The sequence below is a fragment of the Coturnix japonica genome, chromosome 7 (genome assembly GCF_054131305.1).
Source record: "Coturnix japonica strain WE chromosome 7, WE-NBRP24, whole genome shotgun sequence".
Lineage (NCBI taxonomy): Eukaryota > Metazoa > Chordata > Aves > Galliformes > Phasianidae > Coturnix > Coturnix japonica.
This window is the reverse complement of record NC_140669.1, coordinates 11,239,021-11,252,052: the sequence shown is the minus strand read 5'-3', so window position 1 is coordinate 11,252,052 and position 13,032 is coordinate 11,239,021. Positions and strand designations below refer to the sequence as shown.

The 13,032-nt window shown below is 37.4% G+C and overlaps 1 protein-coding gene across 4 annotated transcripts in view; it reads left to right on the top strand.

Moving 5' to 3' along the window:
• The window catches only part of CNTNAP5 (contactin associated protein family member 5), a 253,693-nt gene that overhangs the window by 55,595 nt on the left and 185,066 nt on the right, over positions 1-13,032 (top strand). For all 4 annotated transcript variants that reach the window (XR_014947890.1, XR_014947889.1, XM_085552291.1 and 1 more), the window contains exons 2-3: positions 3,493-3,603; positions 7,949-8,142. Coding sequence is in view for 2 of the 4 variants with exons in the window: in XM_085552291.1 (XP_085408417.1) it covers positions 3,493-3,603; positions 7,949-8,142 (305 nt within the window). In the remaining 2 variants the exon portion in view is untranslated. The remainder of the gene's footprint in view (positions 1-3,492; positions 3,604-7,948; positions 8,143-13,032) is intronic.

Sequence of the window (13,032 nt, the reverse complement as noted above, 5' to 3'; positions counted from 1 at the left end):
TTGTTAATTCTCATCCTAAATCCCAAAGCCTTAAAATTACATGTTCTTATAGTTAGTTCTGGACCTCGAGGAAGATGCCTTGTAGCATATTCTTTTCTTAAGGAAACTATTAGAGGATTCCAGAATTTGGTGGGAAATTGACATTAGAATGTAGGAGCAGCAGAAATCCAGGTGAGCGTGTTTGGGGACTGGAGAAACAGCTATGGAAATGTAGACAAAGCATCTGGCAGTTAGAAAACGTGCTTATCACTTTCCATGATGAATCCTCCAGAGATCTTGGCTCACATCCTAAATCCATTGCTCTGAAAAGGTTTTCACTTGCTGTAGTGTTGAGACACTTGGTGCCCTATATGTATCTGATGATAACATCCAGTAACTGTTAGAGCCAGCTCATGGATGACAGACCGATATGCTTATATCTGAGGCAAGCCAGCCATTTTGACATTATTTACATTAAAATTTCTTCCTTTATATCCACCCTATGTTTCCACGTGTGGTGCTTAGTAGTCTTTGTGACAATGATTATCTACAGCTAAAGAAAGCTAGCTCGTATGTGGTAGGGGTAGTGCCGTTTTAGTATTTGTGATGCCAATTTAAAATGTAAATATGGTTCATTTACAGACTGGGGGAAAGCATCATTGTTGTTACAGGAAGGAAAAGAACAGATTTTTTCCAATTTAACCTGTCAGCTTCACGTGTGGTATCTTCCCTGTGCATAGTTCCACTTAAAAACACATGGCTTTTTTTTTTTTTTTTAATGGATAAAAGTAAGGCTCTTAGTCTCATCTCCTCTTAAAGCTCTAAGATGGGTATTCATGACACTTCATTTGGTGTCAGATAACCAAGCACAGAAAGCTCTGGGGAAAGGTTTCTTGGAGGGTGACCAAGAGACTAATGGGGTCCTCTCCTGCAGGAGACTGCCCTGCTCTTGGGCCCTGTATGGGCGCTTTGGCAGTGTAGAAACCCTTCCTTTTGTCCCTTTTGAAAACACAGGGCTGCTGTCACTTCTACCTTAATGTAGATCTGGCACAAGGACCTTGAACCTTCTTTTGAGAGTTTCTAAACCTCTTCATTAGATTTTATAGAATGCTGAAGTTTGTGGGAGTTTGGTGTGGTGATATATTTTCTGGTTGACATCTTCATTTAAACTGTTGTTCAGGTTACAAGTAATAGTGAATTTAGGAGGCTTATTTTAATTTTCAGGTCGCTTTGAGTTATATTGGTTACACTGATTTTGATATAGTCCTGTTTTTAATCTAGTTGCAAGTAGTGTAATAAATGTATGTTTCCTCCTCTTACTAAGTAGAATATTTTAATAAAATAGTACTAAGTTTGCTTAATTTGATTTTTCGGGGATAAATGTGCTAGACAAAATCTCTTAGAGCTGCCATTCTTTATCTCCTTGTGGGCTGAATTTCTCATCAGCCCTTGTGTTGTTTTGCATGAACTTATTCTCTCATAACCTGGCCTGTGGTTCATGTTCTGCTGTTGGGAGGCTTAAGTTCTAAACTAGTGAATCAAATATTTTAATCCACTTTGTGGGCCGGTAACTAAATCTGTATTAATAGTTCTCCACTTCTGCCACCCCCTCTTATTTGCTAATCCATCAGAGTATTATTTTTGTACACGTTTAGAAAACTAATATATCATCTTGATTCTTTCAGAATATCAATGGGGGATTTATGTTTAATATTATTTACAATCCATCATGAAGATCAGTTTTGCAATGTATTTGTCAGCATAAAAATCCATAGTAAGAAATCTGTTGCATTAAAAGTGTTCTTTCCTAATATTTTCAGCATTTTGAGCCATGTGCTGTATGTTCTTTCAGCAGTCCTCACCAGTGGTTTCTACTTTCTGACCACTCATTTGGAGCTGCAGACTTCAGCTTATTCATCTTTCTCAGTAGCGTAATACTTGTTTTATTTCTACTTTTTAACATGCTAACTTTCCTTAAAAGCTACTTACCTTATAAGTGTAGAACTGAGTTTATTTTCAAGCAGTTTCCTGCTGTTGTTCACATAAAATTCTCACCTACTTTTACACAGCAATTATTTTCATTTCATGGAAATTCTTCACTTTAAAACATCCAGCATATATTTAAAGGACCCAATCAGAGATATTTGAATTTAGAAAGAGATTTGTGGCTGCTTCAAGATTTCCTATCATAATGTTTGTTAGCTCACATCTGAATATTAGTAAGATGGTTTTGTTTCGCTTCCATGTGTGGACTGATATAGGAGTAGTCCCTGCTACAGAAGGGATGTGCCTATTCTTCTCCTCTAGTGGAAGTCTGTTGACGTGATGGAAGTTTCCTGCCTGTCCCTCAGCCCAGCATGCCCTGGGAGGCTGAAAGTAGCCAGCAGTGTTGCTCTCCTGCTGAGTAAACAAGCAGTGACCCTCCTACAATAGAGGGAGGACTTTGATTACAAAATATCTGTGCTGTTCTATAGAGACATTGCAGAAAGAGATGAGTAATATTTCAGCTGTAATCACGCTCTGTACAGGAAACAACTCGCACAATTTTGGATGATCCTACATTTGCTGTCACAACTGTAAAATCCTATCTGTTTCTATTCCTGTTTTTTTATAACCATAAAGTACCATTAATGCATCTCTTCCTCACCCATTCCAAGTTAAGTATTTATTCTGTGAGTTTGGGAGTGCTGTGATCACTGAGATCTTGCTGGCTTGCAGGACATGTCTGTTAAGGACATGTCCAGTAATTTGGTCCATGTTCTTTCCATGGGAGGTTCAATTGAAAGTGAGCCATGGGTCTGTTCTGTGGGGGTTTATTTTGATAAATTTTTATCCCCCTTTGAAAACCTGCACTGTATTCTTGAATTTGTATGTAACAATGGTGTGTGGAAAGAAATTTACTGTATCTGATTTCATTCTTCTTCAAACATTATGGGCTTAACATTTTGATTATACTGCATGGAAATACCTTCATGGTAGTCCTCAGGTGAGGATATATGAAGGGGGTGGAGGGAGGAAGTCCCAAGCCACTCATTTGACTTGCAAAACTAATTTGGGACATGATTTTTTTTGTGTTGTGAAAGGCCAGGTCCTATATTTCTATTTGTTGCTTATCTGCGGAAATAAGAAGTTGTAACTTCTACATTATATACGTTCTTGTTAGATAAATATTTTATTGAGCATAATAGCTGAGGTGTTACATGAAGTCTGCTGGACATTACTGTGTACTTTGGCAATAGCTTTTGCAGCCAGAGTTGCTGCCTCCTAAAAGAGAATGTATATCTTAAAATTGCATTTTCTGAAGGGAAACATTTTGAAGTATTTAGCATTTTAAAAACAGCTTACATCAGGTTGCAGTTCTAACAGGCTTCTGGATGCAACAGTGATGATATATTTTATTCTAAGGGATTACATGCAAATTTAATCCTTCTTTAATCTCTGTCTACTAAGTAGAAACATGGACCACCTTGACGTAGTGGAAGTTGACATTCTTGTTTTTCTGCTTTATTTTAGATAATTGTGATGGCACGTTGGTATCTACCTTACCTTCATCAGCCTTTACCAGTTCCTCTGAGTTCTTCAGTACTCACAGTCCCAGCTTTGCAAAGCTCAACAGGCGAGATGGTAAGGTTGCAGTGGGAAATGCCTAAAATATTCTAATCACAGTGCTGAAGAATAATTGTTTGTATGCAGTGCATTCAGAGCCAAGTTTGAGTAGAGCTGTTAACTTAAGCTTTTGTGAGATCTTTATTTAGGAGCAATTCATTCCCTTTTGTAGAAAATTTACACTGTATTTGAAGTTCTCTCATTGTAGAGAAATTGTGTAGGAAGCTTGGGTTGTTATTTTGCTTTAGAATAATGTTGCCATGATTTTTTTAGAGCTTGAAGCTCACTAGACTTGAGAACTTGTTCTGAAGTGTAGGTGTTTATTAAGGGCAGTAACAACTAGATATGCAAGTTCTAGTAGAATTCAGTGGTTAACACAGCTCAGCAGAAATACTAAAAATGAATGAGGAAACTTTGCAGGCATTTGCAGCATGGAGCGCTTGAGGCCCTGATAATGAGTTCATGTATGAGGTGAAACTATTGGGAACCAATTTGATATTAGGAAAAAAAGTCTGCAATATCTAGGACATCGTTTGACATTTTGTTGCAGGTTTTAGTCGTTGGCTCTCATTCCCAAATTAGAGGAAAGCCCTGTATTACGATATTATGGATGATTTTAGTTATTAAAAACACTAATTAGTATGTTAGTAATAGAGAGACTTTAATTTGAAATAAATGAGAATTTTTCTACTTAAACACAATCTATGCAGTGTGTCTTCTAATTGAACATTACAGTTTGGTAAATCTGTAGGAGGATACTAAAGGAATCTCACTGAAATAGTTGGCACTAGAGACTGGGAGTTGGTACGTCATTGAAGAAGTCTTAAATGGAAGTTACTGTCTTAAATTTAAACTCCTGAACCAGAGATCCTCAGCATGTAAATAGTGATACAAAAGTTGCCTGACGTATGGAAACTTGTAGACTTTGACCACAGAATTTTGGTTTGCTTTGCCTTTATCTTGAGCAGTAGCTGAGATAATGAGTAGGCTGCTTATGTAACTTGGCTTAAATGACTAATTTTGTCTTCTGAAAAGAGGGTAAGATTCAATATCAATATTGTTGCAACTTCAGCTCTGCGTGTACTGAATCTTAAAATTATATTAACAGTGCTTAAAATAAACTTACGTGGATTGCAGAGTTAATGTAGGAAAAGATAGTCTTCTTTAAGTGCGCTAAGCTAGTTTGGCCATGTAATGGGCTGTCAAGTATCTCATAGTTCTTTAGATGTACATTATTACATCAGTAAGATTCATAGGGTTTATGGGTACAAGCTGTGAAAACAGACAGGAGAATACTGAAACTGAGCTCTAAGCAGGGAAGCTCTTTCAGATGTATAAGTAAATTCTGTTCCATGCTTTGAAGATTTATTTGGTAACTGAGGAGCTAACCCCAACAGAAGGGCCCAGAATTTGAATTCTGCATTGCTTAATTATTTTATTGCATGAGCTGTTGTTGAAACATGCGGGAGTAATGCCAGCTGACTTTGCATGGATTGGGGGAAGAAGTGGTGATAGGTGATGACTGAGGGAAATTTCCTAGGCTGATACTTAAATAAGAGACACCTTTGCAAGAATTATTATTCCTTGATATACTAATTCTTTTGAGTTATGTTGGAGTGTTTGGATGCATTTTATTTTCTTTCATAATTGATAAAACGTAGGTGTAAGTGGTGGTACTTCAAGATAGAAATCTAAATAAATGTATTAATATAAAATTATTTACTAACATGAATACAAATGCACAAAGTGAAGTTGAATTTACAAAATACAGAATGTTTTAATTCACTGAGATGATTTAGTAGAAGATAACAGTTGAAAAGCTGTATTTTAAAAAATAAGCCTGCAGCAGTGGAATATGCCATTAAAAAATAAAACAAAACCCACAGAGGTGCAAAACAAACCAAGAAATAACAGAAGAAAAGCCGAATGTGCAGTTCTGTGAGTGCTCAATTAAAATGCTGATAAATCTGTACTGGTAGTAGGAGAAGCAGTTAATAAAATTCTAGTGAATGTTATTCTGAGATGTGAAATATATTACTTATCCATGAGAGGGATTAATCAGTTATGTTGTTTAGAGTAAATAAATAATAAAAAATAAGAAAATTGCTACAATCAACTCAGCTTTTCCAACTCTCTATTAGCTCTCAGCTTGAGTAGTCAGTATAGGCAATTATGTATAGGAATATAAAACATACATAATGTCAAAAGGAATTTGTCTTATGGTCGAGAAGTGTTTGATCTAGGCATTAATGTAAAACCATGCAGCAGGAATGCACTTAGCTTCAGCAGGAAGTTCAAGAGTCTGTAGCACAATATAAAGCTATTTGAGCTGCTTGTGAGACACTGGGATGGAAAAGAACATTTCCTTTTGATTCACGTTATTTATAACTAAGCATGGGCATCTTGAGTAGTTCTGTGGAACATCAAGGAGTATTGATTGCATAGCTGTGGGCTTAAGTGCTGTTTTTGGAACAATTATAGCAAAATATACAAACAGTTTGAAAAAGGTATATGATAATATTTCTTGGAGTCATTTGGATCTCCAACTGAGAAACCATGTGGTCTTCCTCATTTTTCTAGTGTTACAGTTTGTTGCCATGGAGCGGTATGAACATGGAACAATATATGTTCCTGTTGCATGGTATTTTCCCCTAGGATGTTTTTTCTTACCACACTGGACCATTTTCTTGTTGTTTTGCTATGTGTGGAATCCCATGAATGCCAGTGGAAATCTGGTAGGCAGAAGGGGGAAATGGCCTACTTCTCAGACGTCAAATTATGAAGTGCCAAATGTACTGACTATGGTCATGCTCTCCCACTTTCTCTGGAGAGGTAATGTGGCATCTTCTTACATTGCTATTTTCCAGGTTGCTTGAAAAACAAAAATCCTGATTTAGTAACTGTAGCCTGTGCCACATTTTGTCCATTTTATGTTTATGCCACACTGTTAATAAAGGATGTATGATCCTGTTTGATTTCCTTATACCCAACTGCGGGAATGTAACACCATGGTTATGCTTGTATCTATTCAGAGGATGTTGTCTTCAGTAACATTGTTTTTGCGACTTTGATGTTGCAGATAAATTTTACCAGCCATTCTCACAAGTAGCATTAAGATATAGTGGTAATAAAGTATATTAGGAGGAGATTCAGCTTGGAAGCTTCTAGACTGCTTTAAGCTGTGTGTCTGCACAGGGTTAAAACCGTCAAATAATGAGTGATGAAATAAAAAAAAAATCATGGTGTTAAGAAGCAGTACACATTGGTTTGGTTGTAAAACCAGGGTTTTCCCTGGAGCATTCTGGTAAAGCAGTGCAGACTGAGTCACTGAGTACTCTCCAAGTGGGCATCGTATTCAATTCTGGTTGGAATAAGTACACTTCTTTTTCAGGAGCTGGGACTAAATCCTATCTTAACAAAATGAATAATGAGACTTTTAATATCTACTTTTAGACCTTCCATAAAATCACTTTTGGGTTGTCAAATCCAATGTACTCCAGGGAAATCAAGAATGTTTTTTAAAAAGTCATTGAAAATATGGCTCTTTGAGATCAGTCACACTTATGGATCTTTCAGCTGAGTTCATTATAATACTCAAGGATAAGCTTTGAGACAGAGCAATTAATAAAATGTAAAGGTAAACCCAGCTGTTCATAACCTACATTTATTGATACTTTTTTCTTTGGAGGTGTATATTTGGAATATTCTTGTAGTTTGTATAGATTTGTTAATCTTCGTTCTTAACACAGTGTTTCTCCTTTCTAGTCGAGTTTTGTTCAGTGCAGTTGCACAAAACTACTCTTGTAGACTTTGCTATTAGAGGCAAAGCAAGATGATAAGAGACTGCTTTACTGTGTGAAGGCACTCCTTTCAATTATTCAATCAGATGTTCTCTAGCTTTACAATGTATTATTTGTGCACATTTACAACCTCCTATTGAACTGTTGTTCTTCAATACTTAGGGCACGCATCAAGACAACTAACATTTTCCCCTCATCCTTCACAACATGGCAAAAAAGAAAATATCAAATTAGAAATTAGGCATCATTTCCAGAGCTGTAGGGAGTACACAAGGGAAAAGATTATTTTATTTATTTATTATTGATGTGATGTGCCATGCACATTGACCTTTCTCTAGCTGGCAATGAATAGATGTCCTAAAAATTCTTCAATTCTGAATTCCTTATAAATTTTTGGTTAACTAAGAAAAACAGGGTATTTTCTAATACAGAATCATGAGCAAACAATTTTACATTTAGGGAGTGAGCTCCTCTGTAAATACCTGATATAATAACACACTTCTCAGGTTTTATTTCTTGAGTGATCATAGTTATCAACATTGCCTTTATCCCATCTCTCTTAGGAGCTGGAGGCTGGTCCCCTCTGGACTCAAATGAGCAGCAGTGGCTCCAGGTTGATCTCGGAGACAGAGTGGAGATTGTTGGGGTCGCTACCCAGGGCAGGTATGGGAGCTCTGACTGGGTAACCAGCTACACCCTGATGTTCAGTGACACCGGTCGCAACTGGAAGCAGTACAGAAAAGATGACACCATCTGGGTAGGTGTAAAATCCAGATGCCTTTCAGATTTTCTCCTTCATGCTCATTAAGGAACTTAGAGAAATGGCTTCAGTTTCTGATCAGAGAAGTGGAGTAGCAGTGAGGGAAGCAGACCTGAATGATGTTAGGGGCTGGTTTGATGGTAACCTGATTGTATCTTTGTTGCTGACTGTGTAATACATGTTTAGGCCCTCAGGACTACATTGTTTTTCAAATTATGAGGATACTCAGGACACTTCAAATGACCTGCATGCTTCTGTGCCTGGATGGCTTTGGTTCAGGCACACCGGGCTGAGAGGGGCTAATCACATAGGTACTTTCTCTGGGAAGTATGGAAATTAACTCAATTTTATGCACACTTGCTGGTCAGAACAACGAAGCACATGCTGGGGGAGGCAGGTGGTAAATTGTTCCTCAGCTTGAGAGAGCTGGAACTGCAGCATGGCTTGTAGGATGATTTAGCAGATGCACTGAGAGTGCTCAAGGCTTTTCTTAAAGTTTTCACACAAGAGTCATACTTGCTGTGTTGCAGGTTTAATGTGTGGCCATAACAGGTGCAGTTGGTAAGAATACGTGCCATAGCAGTGCCACCTCAGGTGTGAATGGAGAAGTTTAAAATATAATATGGAAAATGTGAATTGTGAGTTTTTAATGGGTTGTATTGTCTTCTCCATACTGCATTCTCTGTTGTGATGATCAGTAGCTTTGGTAGCATTGGCAGTATTTGATACTAAATGAAGTATACACTTCATGAAAATGAAAGGGAACATTATAAGGATGATCAAGTAAAATTCTGTTTTTTTTTGTTTTTGGTTGGGGGGGGGAGCTAACACCTTGATTAAACTGTGTTACACAAGAAGACTCTATTTCCAGAACATACTGATGATGAGTTGAGCGAGTTGAGGATCAGCAGGAAGAGAGGAGAAGGGCTGCTTAATTCTTTTCTTGAGCATGTTTCCAGACATTTGGATGCATGTATAGAAAGGTTAACTTCTGTGGTTTCAAAATCCATTGCGTTGTTTGTTGCTGTCTTTGTTTTACTGTAGTTTGATTCAGGGAAAGCTAATGAAAGCTGCCTTACTATAGGAGGATATGTTGGTCCAAAAATGGTCAGAAAATTGTCAAGTGTGGCTCTGTTTCATATGTCACATTAGTTACATTATGCTAACTTCACTCCAGGTAGGTATACCTTAAAAAGAAAAAAAAAAAAAGTTTTAAAACAATGGAATTTCATTTTTCATTCTCAAGTGAATATAGTTATCACTTAATCTGGTGCTGGACTTCCACCCTTGGGTCTCTGAAATCCAGAACAGACAGATTTTTACAGACTCAGTATCATTAAAAGATGCTTCCTTCTCTGATAATATTATGTAACTTGTTTAAATTATATATTCAATTTAAATTTTTGATTACGTATCCAGCTCTTCAGTCTGTCTTCTTTTTGGAAACCCTTGACCTTTTATTCTTTCTCCTTAAGTGGAAATTTGAAAAGACAATACATAAAACTTTGCTAATCTTCATGACCTATGGATTCAGTTTTGTGAGTTTCTCATCTAGCACCAATATTGCATGCAAGAATAAGAATAAGCCCAGCAGGAGTTTAACAGTGAATCAGAATTTATCAAGAATCCAAACTGTTTTACTTATTAAATGATTGGGCATGAAAGTGATTCAGGAGAGATCTTGACACAAGTTCTACAGCTTCAGTAGGTTTTTTGGTGAGATAATGTTTATACATTCTTGTAATGGGAACCACAAAGGAAGATATTTATTTTTGTATGTAGTTGAGGAAAACTGAAACATTTTGGTTGTGGAAGAAGGTAACATTAGGGGAAGGATTTGGATATTCTTTCCCTGCACATTAGTTTCTGAAAGTCACACTGAGTATGCATGGCAATAGTATAATTCCAATCCAGAAGTGCCATTTGCTCAGTATTCCCAGACAGAGGGAATTTCTGAATGGTTTTTGGGATATATTTCTGACCAAACTCAGTTGGAAAAATCTGATGGAGAAAGTCCAAAGTGGACTGACTTCATGGTTTGTTAGATCCTGCAGTTTGCATAAATTGGCAAGTGTCATAAGCACATAAGAGTCTGTATGCCTGCCCTGCCCATGGAATTAATGAAAATCAAATTAGTCCTGTACTGTTTTTATTCCAACTATAGAGAAAATTGGTTTCCTTTTTTAAATTTTCTTGAAATGTTTGTGCTTGTTTTGAGTGGAAATAGATCTTGAGCCACTTAGTGCGCTGAGAAGAAAGCATGTATAGGCTTTCAGAAGCACATATAGATCTATAGTTTCAACTTTCTGTAGCATTTCTGTTTTATTGGTGATAATCCTTCCTATGGGCTTTTTACAAACTAAGAAGAAAATAAGTATGCACAGTCCAGCCTTACTTCTGTGAAAAGGCAGAGCCCTGGATGAAATGAGCACCATGGTGCTCTTGTTCTTAACATCTGTTAAATTGCTATAAGGGAAATTCTGCATTGCTCACACCTTTAACAGAACTGTTGCCCTTGACTTTAAGGGAGGACAGTGGAGAGGATTGTTTTACACGGATAGGAAAGGAGCGCCCCAGGGTAGCCTCCAGTGGTGTCACAAGATAGCCAATTTAAGCATTAGGAATCTGTGTCCTATTGCTAGAGGGACTGGGTAGTCTGTCAAAGTAAAATCCAAGGCAGTAAACTCCTACATCAGGGCAGGCTGGCAAGTCACCAGGTTACATGTCATTCACAGGAGGTGGAAGTTAAAATTTAGGATAGTGTGAAAATACCACATCAGAAATGGCAGATGGTTGAGTGGGAAATGCATTGCTGCCTCTCTTGCCCTTTCTAGCTTTTAATTCTGAAGCTTTTTTTCCTCCTGTCCTTAGACAGCAATAGATCACTGCCCTGTGTCACTTAAGATTTCAAGTTCTTTAAAATTTCCTTCTTAAAACTTTGTGTCTAACTAGAAGTGCTAGTTATCTACCCCCTTAGTTATGTATGTATATATAATTTGTTTCAGAGATCTGTGCTGTTCCAAGCTACACATGGTCAACTCTGGGACTCGTGGCTCAAAAAGGGCTCTGAAATTCAAACCATTATTTCTTGAGGGTTCTGATATGGAATATTGATATAGGTTGGACCTATAAGGGTCCATGATACAGCTTTCAGATGTTACGTTTTGCTGGAAGTTTATGTTTGAGGCATGGCTGTTACTGAATGCCTTTCACCAAGTACTCCTTGTTGCTAATTAGTCATTTACTGCTGTTGGAAGTGGGGATTATGTATCTGTCTGAGGGGCCTAAGTGGCCTGCTAAATTAATTTTTGTTTTTTGAAAATAGTGGAGCTTTGTTAGGAACCAATCTGATAGAATAATTGTTAATTGAAGTGGGAAGAGGGGTGTAAAAACTATGTTTGATAGTTACCATTTTTTTCTCAGTAGAAATGTGAGGCTTCTCTTTACTTTTTTTCCATATCAGTAAAGGAAAGTGGGGTCTTGTGCCTTCTCTGCTCTGTTAGGATAAAAATGGCATGAATTCTTAACGTCTTCTCTATGCAGGTCAGATTGAAACTCCAGTTTCTCCCAGCCTATCTGTGTGACCCAAAGTTATTAGGTATTACTAGCTGCCTTTACTATAGTGCTCTCAAAGTAGGGTTTACTGGCACAGCCTTTTCCCTCTGCATGTTATGGGTGATCAGCCACATTTGGTGGAGTTATCAAAATCCCTGATTAAATATGACCGTGGATGAAAATTTAATTATAATTTCTTCACTAATATGTGATATTCCCTATTGCAAGTGATGCTCCCAAGTTGTTTTCAGCTATCTGGGTAAAGGTTTTGTCTGCCCAAGTAGTGTATGTGACCTTCAGTGTGTCTGAGACCTGGGCACAGAAGGTCTTTATTGGGCTGCAGTTAAGACAGATGTTTGCACACCAGTTCATGAGCCTGTAGCACTAGTTAAAATCCTTTTCTCTTCATCGATATTGCAAGGCTTACAGGGGATATTATCCTCCTCTCAAAGCACTCATACAGCTCCCATCAACTTCACCATTAATGGGAGCACTGCATAGACAGATCACAAGGAGAATTGGAAAACCTCTTACATTTTCACTCAGCTTGTGGTTATGATGTTAGTAAATTCTGCAGCTAGAGTTGAAGACAAGACAGATTAGCCATTTAAAACCAATTTTCTAACCCCATTTGTATTTAAATAATCTTGTTACAAAAGGACTCTGTGGTTCAGAGCAAACTAGGCTTATAATTATATTTTCAATATGGATAAATCAGCTGTGTGTGGACACACTAGCTATTGATTGGGAGACGTAAAATATAAATCTTATGACTTGTAACAAGAAAATGATTTTCCAGTGTTTTTAAGTGTTGAATAATTCAGAATTTTACTTTACCTGCATATGCACCACAGCTTGAGTTGGTCCAAATTGTATATATTACCAGGACAAAGCTGTGGGCTGTGATGCAATAGTATTTCTTTTTAGATAGCAATTTTAATGCCATCTGTACTGAGAAATTATGTACAAAGCTGAAAAACACAATTATGCAGGAAGATACAAAGGAATGGGGGGAGGATGCTTATACATAGTAAAAGGAGTAATGGGATGTAATTTGGTAGCTGTTTTGAAAGAAACAGTGGAATTGGAAAAGAAGTGAGACTGCTCTGAGAGTGTCAGAGGAGGCTCTTGTATTAGAACCATGAAACTATGTGGAAAGGTAATAAACATAAAGGAAAATAGCATAGAGAGCAAGGAGATACTCCATAGTCTGTTCAGGTGATTGCACAAATGAAGCACTGGTTTGGAGTTCCCTGTTAGCTGATGAACCTCTTCCACTGTGAGCAGGAAGTGGAAGGTACAAGATGACTTTGGCTGGAAACAGGGAGCAAT